This window comes from Pongo abelii, chromosome 11 (genome assembly GCF_028885655.2).
Source record: "Pongo abelii isolate AG06213 chromosome 11, NHGRI_mPonAbe1-v2.0_pri, whole genome shotgun sequence".
Taxonomy (NCBI): Eukaryota; Metazoa; Chordata; class Mammalia; order Primates; family Hominidae; genus Pongo; species Pongo abelii.
In genome coordinates, this window is record NC_071996.2 from 131364912 (window position 1) to 131377520 (window position 12609).

At 40.5% G+C, this 12609-nt stretch overlaps 1 protein-coding gene across 2 annotated transcripts; it reads left to right on the forward strand.

Annotated features, from left to right (window-relative positions):
- The first annotated feature begins 334 nt into the window (after nt 1–334).
- Nucleotides 335–4062, forward strand: CCL20 (C-C motif chemokine ligand 20). Of its 2 annotated transcripts, none has more exons than XM_002812940.4 (4): nt 335–480; nt 1957–2071; nt 2808–2885; nt 3564–4062. In XM_002812940.4, exons 1-4 carry the CDS (start codon nt 405–407, stop codon nt 3583–3585), a joined length of 291 nt encoding a protein of 96 aa, XP_002812986.1. In that variant the 5' UTR covers nt 335–404; the 3' UTR covers nt 3586–4062. The 2 variants fall into 2 exon arrangements, with proteins under 2 accessions (XP_002812986.1, XP_009236465.1); XM_009238190.3 differs by having other exon boundaries at nt 1960–2071.
- Nucleotides 4063–12609: the final 8547 nt, after the last annotated feature.

Here is a 12609-nt window from a genome sequence, read left to right on the forward strand (position 1 = left end):
CCTTTGTATCGCTGTTAATCCTCTACTTTCAGACACAAAAATGATTAAGTTAAAACTGGATGAAAGTCTTTTCTGGGCCACAGGGCTGAGCTGCTTTTGCTCTTTGCAAATCCAAAGAATTTAACAGGATTCTCCCCTTCTCAACTTCCTGTCCCCCACCCTGACCTTCACACCTTCCCAACATGAGGAAAAAGCAGGAAGTTTTCCTTGCGGGTTTTTTTTTATGATGACATGATGGGGCCAGTTGATCAATGGGGAAAACCCCATGTAGCAACACGCCTTCTGTGTACATTCCCAATATTTGCTATAAATAGGGCCATCCCAGGCTGCTGTCAGAACGTAACAGCACTCCCAAAGAACTGGGTACTCAACACTGAGCAGATCTGTTCTTTGAGCTAAAAACCATGTGCTGTACCAAGAGTTTGCTCCTGGCTGCTTTGATGTCAGTGCTGCTACTCCACCTCTGCAGCAAATCAGAAGGTAAGTGTCGCTCTTTCTGCTAGCACAGAAGAAAGACTATTTTCATTTTCCTTTTAGCCTTGAGCTCAACTGGGGGTCCCTAAGGGATGGAAAACTGTTAGAAAGTATACAAGAGGTAGTGATGGAAGTTGTCAGCCCATTGTGGAGTGGAGGAGAGAAGAGTTACTGCTGCAGACCAGGCTTTCCTCTCTGCTGTCAATCTCAGCAGATTTGGGGAGTGGTGGGCTCTTAGAGACCCCTAAACTTCAGGACAAAGCCAAAGTGCTGTTTCTAGGAGTGATATAAAGCATGTAATGTTACCAGTAGATGGGGCCATTTTGAAATGTAGAGAACCCTCCCACGTCCCCAACTGTTTTACCTCCCAACTTAATAGTTTTGGCAAAGTTCAAAACTCATCCTTTAGAAGTAGATTATAATACCTGACATCAACATCCCCACAAGGCATGGGGGACATTGCTTGCCAACTTTGAAATAACATTAATTCCTTACCTTACAGCATGTTGTAATCTGACTCAGGGGAATGTCCAAGTGTTGCTTTATTGCTCAATAGTCACACAACACTTTTAGCAACAGGTGCATTCCTAAAAATGCACATCGAATTTTTTTTTTTTTTTTTTTTTTTTTTTTTTTTTGAGGCTGGGTCTCACTTCGTCACCCAGGCCAGAGTGCAGTGGCATGATTACTGCTCACTGCAGCCTCAGCCTCCTGGAGTCAAGTGAACCTCCAGTCTCAGCCTCTTGAATAACAAGGACCACGACCGTGTGCCACTCACCTGGCTAATTTTTTTACTTTTTTTTTTTGTAGAGACAGGGTTTCACTATGTTGCCCAGGCTGGTCTCGAACTCCTGGAGGCAAGCAATCCTTCCTCCCTGGCCTCCCAAAGTGCTGGGATTGCAGGTGTGAGCCACCATGCCCAACCACATGTTGAACTTTTATGAACAAAATTAAAGATTCCTATTAATTAATAGGACAATTTCAAAGTGTTTTCACGCCTATAAATCACATTTCCCTTTGTAGCTCTATTTCTCAATACTTAGTAGCCAGATAATAGATTAAAATCTGCCAATTTATTCATTTTCTGCTTTTGGAAGTTTATCTACATAAGGGTTCCTTCAAGCAGTAGGGAAGGGGCTGCTCATATTCTTGAATGATTATAGTGAACTGAAATGAAATATTGTCAATTTGTATTTCTTACTGAAGATATCCCACTTATGAGAAGTCATGTGTTTCTCAATTCTATTATTGAACCAAAACTTCTTAGCACACAATCTGTTTTTTCAAAGAACTGTAAACTATGTTAGATTGGTTCTCAACGACCTTACAAAGGTTTCGAAGGCATTGAAACTCTTCCACTAAGTGGTTTATTCATCATATACATGAGATTCACTGGATTTTTCACAACTTAAGGTAGTTTTATAATACCAATCACAGGATAAGTTTATTCATGTGGACCCAATACATTTCACTTTTTTTTAGCAGCAAGCAACTTTGACTGCTGTCTTCGATACACAGACCGTATCCTTCATCCTAAATTTATTGTGGGCTTCACACGGCAGCTGGCCAATGAAGGCTGTGACATCAATGCTATCATGTAAGTTATTAACTGATTTTAATACAATTGTATCAGGAATACCTAGAAACTTCAGTTTTAAAAATGTTTGCCTTTTTAGAGTTTCATTCAGAAATTACTGATGTTTTGAACATAGGATCTTATTTTAAAGAGAAAGAAATGATGTGGCAAAGATAGCTTTGTCTTAGTATGTATCTACTTCAAAGTTCACTTTAAACAGGACTGGAATAAGGCAAAACCTTTTTTTTTAACTTTTTGGTCAAAAGGAACTAGTATAGGGCAAAAATCACTTTCTAAGGCTATTAAAGTGATATGTTAGGAAAATATGGAAGATACATATTTCGAAATGAGCGTCTTCTACCAGAAAATGTTTGAGACCAAAAGTAAAATCTCAGACTAATTATACTATCACATATAATTTTCTTGATTTATATAGGATATTATATTTTGGAATTATACAAGTTATTGATCAGATACATACATATTCTATGTAACCACCAATAGCAAAATTATATGACAATTCTGGGACTTTATCTTCCTGCCATTGTACTATTATTTGTTACATTGCAGAGAAAGGGAGAATCACTTTGATTTTGCATTAGTCTTCATCAGAAGCATTTTTTTTGCATTTTATTTTACCTTGTCAACTGAAATGTTTAGTGTGTAATCAACTGGAATATAAAATTTCCATTGTATGTTCTATGAAAAACCCATTTAAAAGCTCGTTAAACACAAATCAAATTTTCTGATTTTTCAGCTTTCACACAAAGAAAAAGTTGTCTGTGTGTGCAAATCCAAAACAGACCTGGGTGAAATATATTGTGCGTCTCCTCAGGTATGTTACACTGACATTTAGCCTCTGCAAATGTTTGAGGAAAGAGGAGTGTGCAAAGGAGGAGGCCGTAGGTTTTCTGGGATTCTTTAGTTTAACTATTGTGGAATTTTTAAAGGGAAAATTTGAGTTGGACCACAAAAACAAAGAATACATTTTTCCACTTACAGATCATCATCATTGTTATTATTATTTTAATTTAGTGATTTCTTACATGATGTATTAGATTTCTCTATGCATTTGATAGTTACTAGCTGCCTGATTCTTGTTGCAAAGATGCCTACTATTTACATAATTTAAAGGCAATCTGGCATTTGGTTGTTTGTTAAAAACTGAAAAATGAACATTAGTTAAACAGAGATCAATGGTTCTGATTTACATTGACAATAATAGACAGTAACACTTTATCAATGGACAGAAGGCACCTAACACCAGCGTGCCATAGATACTGAACTTGGAGACACAAGATAAGCGTCCATAGCCTGTTTCTGTCATTAATGAGCTGAGTTAGGTTGGGCAAGGGCCATCCTCTCTAAACCTCAATTTCCTCATCTGAACTCTGAGCTGCTTGACATAGAGTTGAGATTAAGGGCAGATGAAGCAACCTTTAGGTACCACAGTCATTCCCACCATGCAGTGACCTTGTCATTACTTACACTTTTCTTCTTTTTCATTTTACAGTAAAAAAGTCCAGAACATGTAAAAACTGTGGCTTTTCTGGAATGGAATTGGACATAGCCCAAGAACAGAAAGAACCTTGCTGGGGTTGGAGGTTTCACCTGCACATCATGGAGGGTTTAGTGCTTATCTAATTTGCGCCTCACTGGACTTGTCCAATTAATGAAGTTGATTCATATTGCATCATAGTTTGCTTTGTTTAAGCATCACATTAAAGTTAAACTCTATTTTATGTTATTTATAGCTGTAGGTTTTCTGTGTTTAGCTATTTAATACTAATTTTCCATAAGCTATTTTGGTTTAGTGCAAAGTATAAAATTATGTTTGGGGGGGGGAAATAAGATTATATGGACTTTCTTGCAAGCAACAAGCTATTTTTTAAAAAAAAACTATTTAACATTCTTTTGTTTATATTGTTTTGTCTCCTAAATTGTTGTAATTGCATTATAAAATAAGAAAAATATTAATAAGACAAATATTGAAAATAAAGAAACAAAAAGTTCTTCTGTTGATTGAGTTTTATATCACTTTTATGATGTGTATTGAAACCATTCCAGGCACAGAAAATATAAGAATTTTCTGAAAAATTATATCCTCCACTTACTTCTAGTTGTTCCCTTTATCTCGGCCCCTCATAGCACTGGACTTGATTTTACATGAATTATAATGGAACAGTTATTCTTTTTTTTCTTTAATTCAAAGTCGTCCAGATTGAAAGTTGAAAAAGATCCTATATCTGATATTCATAACCCAATGTTTATTGATTTAAAAAAACTGTTTAAAATAAGAAACCATGCCCACACACCTTTTGACTACGGGGACACAACAACCATTTAGAATATACCTTCAGGAATCACTTCTTCCATCCTTCTGTCACCAGCCAGGATCTCAGCATATGAACATTTCTCCATTTAAAAGTCCTCCCGAGTCATCTTTAAGCAGTTTCCGAAAGGAAAATGACTATTCAGAGAGTTCTTAGTGGCTGCCTTGCTGACCAGCGGGGAGCCCCCAAATGTGTGAAACCTGGCAAGAGCCCAGCAATAGGATGAAAAGACTCGGAACCAGTAGTTACTATCACTACATTCATGCACCAAGGTTCACAGGGTGCCTTGGATTCCAAAGGACACACAGGATCACTGGAGGCAGGCACGCTGATGATATGATGCAAAATCAAGACACATAAATCCATAAAGTAGGGCAGTGGTGGGTCATTTGATGTGGAGCCAAAAAAGAGTAAGTGGCTCAATAGTCCCCAAGGGTGTCTGCATCCTCAGGAACAGTAACATTGAATCATCAGGGAAAGTATGCTCAACATCCTGTGTGTTGATTCATCATCACACATAGGTTTAGTATGTGCTGGGCACTGTGCCAAGTTCTAGAGAGAAGAAGTGACTTAAAACTTAGTAACTTGCTGCTAGATAATTAAGGCTGAGCAATGTGGCAAGAGGCAGGAATGGGTAAAGCAGCTCTTACAACACTTGGTGGTAAGCACTTTAATAATGAAAGTCATTGGGCATCATTCGTGAGGGCTTCCAGAAGAGGTACTATGCAGTTGAATCATATTAAATAGCCAATATTTGACGTCATTGACCTGAGAAGGTGACAATTTTACAAGATTCAGCCCAATACTTGTGGTATGAAGAATCAGCAGGAAGTAGCCAGTTGGAAAAGGGACAGCAGGAAGTGTTTGGAAATATCTGCGGGCACGTGTAGTTGTCACAATGCCTGAGGGTGAGTACAACAAGCGTTCAGTGGGTAGGAGCCAGGGTTGCTAAACTCACTAGAATGCAACGGACGGTTCTGCACAATGAAGAATTGTCCCACCCCAAACGCCAATCACGCCACCATTGAGCAATACTGGATGAAGAGGAGTATATGCAGGTGGGGGCAGGGGTGGAGTAGCTGCAGATTAAGTGAAACTGTTATCTCAACTACGTGTGGTGGTTTGGGCTTGACCATGGAGCCCTTGGGAAACCACTGTAAAGGTCAAAATACATGTTGTCTCTGCACAGCAGAGGAAAGGGAGGTGGGGTGGATGGAAAGCAAAGGTACCAGAGACAGCTGCAATGAGGAGACTGAGAAATGGTGAACCTCAGTCACAGCCACGGCAAAAAACAAAAAACAAAAAACAAAAAACGCAGAAGAGGTAGGATTGTGAAGCCTGGGACTTATCCCAGACAACCCTTCTCTCCTCCCCATCAGTCACTGTTGGAACAGCACAGCCAAAGCAAGGTATTGTCAGGGGGCAGCAGATTTGTCTCATTGCTGGAAGACCTCAGCAGGTAAGGCTTGTAGATTCAGGAAAGGAGAAAATTTTGTTAGCACTCTGAAGCTGTCTGAATCTTTTGAGGCCAGGACTACTAATAAGTATTAAGTGAGTTTCTGAAGACCGAAATCTCCAGGCTGGAATGCCAATTTATTAATCAACAACGAAAGCATCCAAGTATCAAGTATACGGACATAAGCACATGGCTAGATTAGGGAAACAAGCTACCTGAGCAGTCAAATTGGAATCACAAAGCTGGTTTGTCAAGGCTGGGATCAGAGAGCAGGGCCTCAGCTATGTAATTTGAATATTTAATGCTCTAGTTTTCACTGGATTAAATATGATCTTAGATTAGGGATGCCACTCCCAATTCACAGCTCCCTCTCTCTCTCTCTTTTTTTTTTTTCATTTTGAAAAAAAGCCTTTCTATTTACTTTTTAATTGAAGTATACTTTATATGCAGTAAGACATACAAATCTTTATTTTTTTATTTTTTTTTGAGATGGAGTCTTGCTCTGTCACCCAGGCTGAAGTGCAGTGGCATGATCTCGGCTCACTGCACTGTACCTTCTGCCTCCTGGGTTTAAGCAATTCTCCTGCCTCAGCCTCCTGAGTAGCTGGGATTACAGGCGTCCATCACCACGCCTGGCTAACTTTTGTATTTTTAGTAGAGACAGGGTTTCTCCATGTTGCTCAGGCCGGTCTCGAACTCCTGACCTCATGATCTGCCCAACTCAGCCTCCCAAAGTGTTGGCACTACAAGTGTGAGCCCCCGCACCTGGCCCAGATACACAAATCCTAATTGTGCAGCTTAATAAATTTTTGCATATGCACCTACCTGTGAAACAACCCTGCCTCCTTCAAGACAGTAAATGTTTTCAACACAGCAGAGGAAGGCGCTCTCATGTTCCCTTCCATTCGTACAACCCAGGGGTAGCAGCTGTTCTGGCCTGTTTCACAACAGATTAATTTGCCTTTTCTTGATTTCATATATACGGAACTATCCAGCATGTACTTTTTGGTTTTTGACTTCTTTTACTTCTGGAACTTATTTTTAATGACATGAACTTATTTTTAATGACATGTATAGTACATGAATTCACTCTCATTCTTAGGTTCAAGCAATAGTGATACGGTGAAGGTCTCCTTTAAACTTTCATCAAGCCCCTTGACTCTCTGAGGTGACACCACAGGATGCCTTTGCTCTCCCCTGGGCTAAGTAGCCCTTTCTGTTTGTACAGTCTTCTTGAGAACCACTCCTAGTTTATGTAAGAGTCTAGTCTTGTCTCCTAAATACACTCTAACCATCTGAATGATTCTGAGGTTTTTGGTCATGTATTTTCCAAAAGTCTCTTGTGTGAGACTGCTGATGTCTGGCCATAGCCATAGGCCCTATGTGTGGATTTGACTTGCTGTATTCTCAGAGTTGTCTCCAAGTTCTTCGGTGCCTCCCTGGTGCTTTCCATTAGTGTCATCTTAAGAGGTAAGTAAGATAAGGATGGAATAATGTCTTGCCCCTGGCAATCTGTAGGTCATTGGTAACTGTAGGAGTATTCAGTGAGGTAGTGTAGGAGAGAGAATCCCAATGACAGTGGGTTGAAGAATGAATGGTGACAAGTAGTTTGGCAATGAAGGTAAGAGGAAATAAAAGCTAGAAGGGGAGACTTTTATCTTTAGATGGAAAAGTATTGAAAGAGTCGGGGAGACGAGAGAGAGAGAGAATGAGAGAGAGATTGAAGATATTATAAAAAGTTGAAGATTCTGAAAGAGTAACAAATGGTACCTCAACTTCTCTCAAAAGGCAGGTTTCCAGAACACAGTTCAGTTGAGTCATCTCTTCCTTTGGAACAAAATTCACTCAGTAAAGAGTGGGAGTAGGTGGGGAGAATTTTGCAATTTGGGATGGAGGAAGTTGACAGACTTTGAATCTGGTGGTCTTGCTTTCCTTGGTGAAAGACTAGTCACCTTTTGAGAGTGATGAGTGAGCTTTGACATGAAAGGAGAAGCTTTGAGATAGTCAGTAGAGGACACAGGGGTACACTCAAGGTTGTTCCACAGTGTTGGGGTTCACTGAAGTTGGAGATAACTAAGCTGCTGTGATTTCCATTGGCACACACCAGGTGGCCTGCTGCAGTTTGGGTGTAAGAATAGTCAGTGGTGACTATTTGGACTAGTTTAGGGTCAGGCTTTGCATCTAGGCACAGTGCAAGGACAAGAAGGCAAGTGTCAATGATAGAGGTACAGAGGGGTTAAAGCGCTGAACCATGCAGTCTAGACCAGAGACAGGAGATGAGGTCCAAAGGTATCTGAGACACTGAGAGAGTACGGGGAGGCCCTCAGATAAAAGGCCTCAATGTGGTCAAAGAGCAGGAGAATGGGAGGGCTGGAGGGGCTGGAACAGCTCCAGGAGCCAAAGTCCAAGTATGTGACTGTGGGTGTGCAACTCAAGTCGTGGGGTAGCAGGGTGATGATTGGAAGGCTACCAGGATGGATGAGTCATTCCCATTGATTTTCCCTCTACTTTTTCCTTTTTTTTTTTTTTTAAAAAAAAAATAGAGATGGGGTCTCACTATGTTGCCCAGGCTGGTCTTAAACTCCTGGGCTCAAGCATCCTCCTGCCTCAGCCTCCCAAAGAGCTGGGATTACAGGCATAAGCCACCATGCCCTGCTTCCCTCCACTTTTTATTATGGAAAATACAAAAGTGGAGAGAATCATATAAAAAGCCCCCATGTATCCATCATCTGGATTCAACTGACTAATGGCCAATCTTCTTACATCTACAACACCCAACTCACTTCTTTCCATCTATCCCCCTGGATTACTTTGAAGCAATTTCTAGACATTAAATTATTTTGTTTATAAGTATTTCTCCCTCTCTCTATATATGTACATATATATATATATATATATATATATATATATGAACTTTTAAAAACATACAATTTCACTCACATGGATTTAAAAATCAACACTAATTCTCTAATATCACCCAATGTCCAATCAGTGTTCAAATTTCCCTGCTTGCTCTAAAAAAAATTGTTTTAAAAAACATTATTTGCATCCATCTTTTCTTTAAATGAAGATATAAAGATGTAGATGAAGGTGTAAATGAAGATCCAAAAGAGGTCCACACACTTCATTTGTTTGGCTTGTTTTTTTTTTTTTTTTTACTTTTCATCTGAGAGCTCCTCACCACCAGCCCCCATCTCCTTTCCTTTTCCTTTGCAATTTATGTTTTGGGGAAACCAAGACATTTGTTCTGTGGTTTCTCACCTTGTGGGTTTTGTTAGTTGCATTCCTGTGGTGTTATTTAGCATGTTCTTTGACCCTACTTAGAAATAGAGGCTGGGTTGGATTGGAAGTTACTATGCAAGGGGACAAGGCTGCTGAATAAGTGGCATTGTGCCACATGGGTACAAAGTTATCCACATTGATGTCATCAACAGCAATGAAAAGGAACACTGAGCTGAAGAACTGATCAAGGCCATTAACTGACAGCCAGCGGGAGGGGAAGTGGATGATCTAATGACATCCATATGCTTCAAAGAGGATGATGGGAAAGGTGTGTAGGAATGAGAAAGTGCCATCATGGAACCACAAGAATACTGGTCTCTACCCACTCCTGGCCCTGTGGTGGGAGAGGAGTGAGAGAAGAGCCCCTTCGTCTTGAGAAGACGCCAGGGAGAAGTAGTGTTCTTGCCATAAAATCAGATTTCAGATGAAGCCAGGAGATGGAGAAGTGGAAGACGAAAGGACAGAGAAGTTGCTTTACAACAGAAAAAAGTTTCCATTGAAGGTCATGGGGGGCATTGTGGAGTTGAGTTGGAGGCACAAAGGAGAATTGGGACGGAAGCACTAGCAGTATGAGAAAGAAAAGGTGAATGCAAAGACTTGGGTAGTAATCATGTCCTTAATAATATTTAGATTATTTAAGCATTTGTGTGTTAATATCACCTGCTAAGATTGCCAGTGTACCTCATTGGAATATGAGCTCTGAACTCTATTTTTATGTCTGTTCTTGGATAAAGAAACCGAGGCTCAGGAGAATTAAGAAACTTACTCAAGGTCACACAGTCTTTAGAGATACAATGGAGTCTAGAGTTGGCCTCAGGACTCCCTCCTGGCCTCTGGCATAAGATATTTTTGTGTCAAGGAGACAGCAGCACTTCTGGTGCCTGATGCTCAGCCTTGGGGCTGTTTATTTGCAATCTTCTTGTACATCTGTTTGCTCTGCTGTTCTAGAAGGTACCATCAAAGTATTAGAGCATTTTAGACTTTTTTTTGGATCAAAAAGGCTTCCAAATAAAAAGTTTGTTTCTTCAAGGAGTAAGCTTCAACTGTGATGCGGACGCCTTCTTCCCTAGCGGTGCCAGACATATATTACACTGTTGTACTTTTCTTTCTTGCTACATCTCTTCACAGTTTATTGGATAAAAATAATGTTTTCCACACATTCACTCATTTATTCATTCAACCAAGAGATGTTTATTGAACACTTACTATGTGCCAGGTGCTGAGGCGGTCATTGGGGATAAACAAGACAACCTTGCTGCTTTCATGTGCCTCATGGTTTAGAAGTGGGGACACACAACACATACCACCAAATAAATGTATGAAATGTGAGGACAATAAAGTTGGGAAAAGGGACAGAGGGTGGGGATGGAGAACTTCATATCTGTGTAGAGCCTGACACAATTTCCTGCCTTTTTCTCAGAAACAAAGCCTCCGTCTTCCCCTTGGCTTAGAAAGGACCCTGGATAGGGCAAGGAAGACAGGTCTGATTAAACCTGTCCAAGAGTGTAGTCTTTATTTATTTATTTATTTTTTGAGATAGAGTCTCGTTCCATCAGCCAGGCTGGAGTGCAGTTTCCAATCACTTTGTTATTTTTTTATTCTCCTTTACTGGTTTGACCTCTTTTGCCTGACCTTTAAACACCAAGCATCTTTACACTTCAAGTCTAAAGATTCTTCTCCTCTCACCTTACATTCTTTCCCTATATAAATTCATCAGTGCCATGGCTTTTGTGTTGTTGTTGAGACAGAGTCTCCCTCTGTCACCCAGGCTGGAGTGCAGTGGTGCGATCTTGGCTCACTGCAACCTCCACCTCCCAGGTTCAAATGATTCTCTTGCCTCAGCCTCCCCAGTAGCTGGGATTACAGGCACGCACCACCACGTCTGGCTAATTTTTGTATTTTTAGTAGAAATGGGATTTCACCATGTTGGCCAGACTGGTCTCGAACTCCTGACCTCAAGTGATCCATCCTCCATGGCCTCCCAAAGTGCTGGAATTATAAGCGTGGGCCATCGTGCCTGGCCCAAGAGTATAGTCTTAGTTTTTGGAGATAGCACAGGTCCGTGGAAGACTGTTGCACTAGGTCTTGCTTTACTCTGACTAAAAGGGTAGCTCATAAGTTAGAACCCCTAAGATTATAAAATTTTCTTCACTGAGCTTACCAAGTGTCAAGACTCCAGCTGGGGCCAACTCAAGTTAGGAAAACTTGAATATGCATTCGAACTGTGATTTGGGGATTGCATTAGCACACAGTATCATTGACATTCCTCGAGTCTGGTGATTCTTCGAATTTGTGTTCTTTCTGTGGCTCTGATTCAATTAAAACAAATAAACTATGTCTAGCAATAAATACGATACAATGATGTAGTTACAGAAAATCCTGCCCGTTCTCCAAAATGGTACAACACAATTTGTATTCCTTTCGTTGTTGACATCAAGGCACTTCTAGCAGGAAATGCTCACAAGTTTGAAAAGCTGGTGTACTTTTTTTTTTTCATTTTTCTTGTTTCTGGCCCCCCTCCCTTCACCTGAAAAAACAATAATTTTAAGAGATTGTTAAAATTCAATAATCTAAAATCTTAAATTTAGGTGAATTAAAGTTTAAATTCTTAATTTGAAGAAATTCACCTAAGTTCCAGGTGATGAGGAAAGTATTGAATGTAGATTCATTCAGACTCGGGACATAATGGGCTTAGTGCCTCAGAGGCTTAAATCCAGGGAAGAAAGGACCTGCTTGGTACTGAGAGTTGAAATTTAGAAGCAGATCCATGTACGTAAAGGACCTAGAGACTAAGGAGCCAAGAAGAGCAAATGGGGACTCATGCTGGATACTTTGGGATTTATTGCATGTATTCATACACTTTTTTTTTTTTTTTCTTTTTGGAGATGGAGTCTCCCTCTGCTGCCCAGGCTAGAGTACAGTGGCATGATCTCAGCTCACTGCAACCTCTGCCTCCCAGGTTCAAGCGATTCTCTTGCCTCAGCCTCCCGAGTAGCTGGTATTACAGGCATGTGCCACCCTGCCCGGCTAATTTTTTGTATTTTTGGTAGAGACGGGGTTTTGTCATGTTGGCCAGGCTGGTCTTGAACTCCTCACCTCAAGTGATCCACCTGCCTCAGCCTCCCAAAGTGGTGGGATTACGGCCATGGGCCACCTCACCCGGACAATTTATTTCTAACATTGTTCACCAAAACTATGTTTTTACACATTCCTCTCTTTTCTTATGTGAATTACTCCAGAAATTTTCCCACATCAATCTTAGCCTCATTTTGGGGGTAGAACTGTTTATCAAGTGGTGTAGTCCTGGAAAAACTTCTGAATTAATGAACATCCCATCTCACCTGAATTATTTAGCAGCAATTGCTTCACATCTCAAGCCAAAGGGTGATGCACGTCTTTCTCCCTGAAAAACACACAGGGCATCCCTGTGTCCCCCTGCACCACCCTCTGTAACAGCAGAGGCTCTTTGTCCTGTTTTGCAGCAGTTT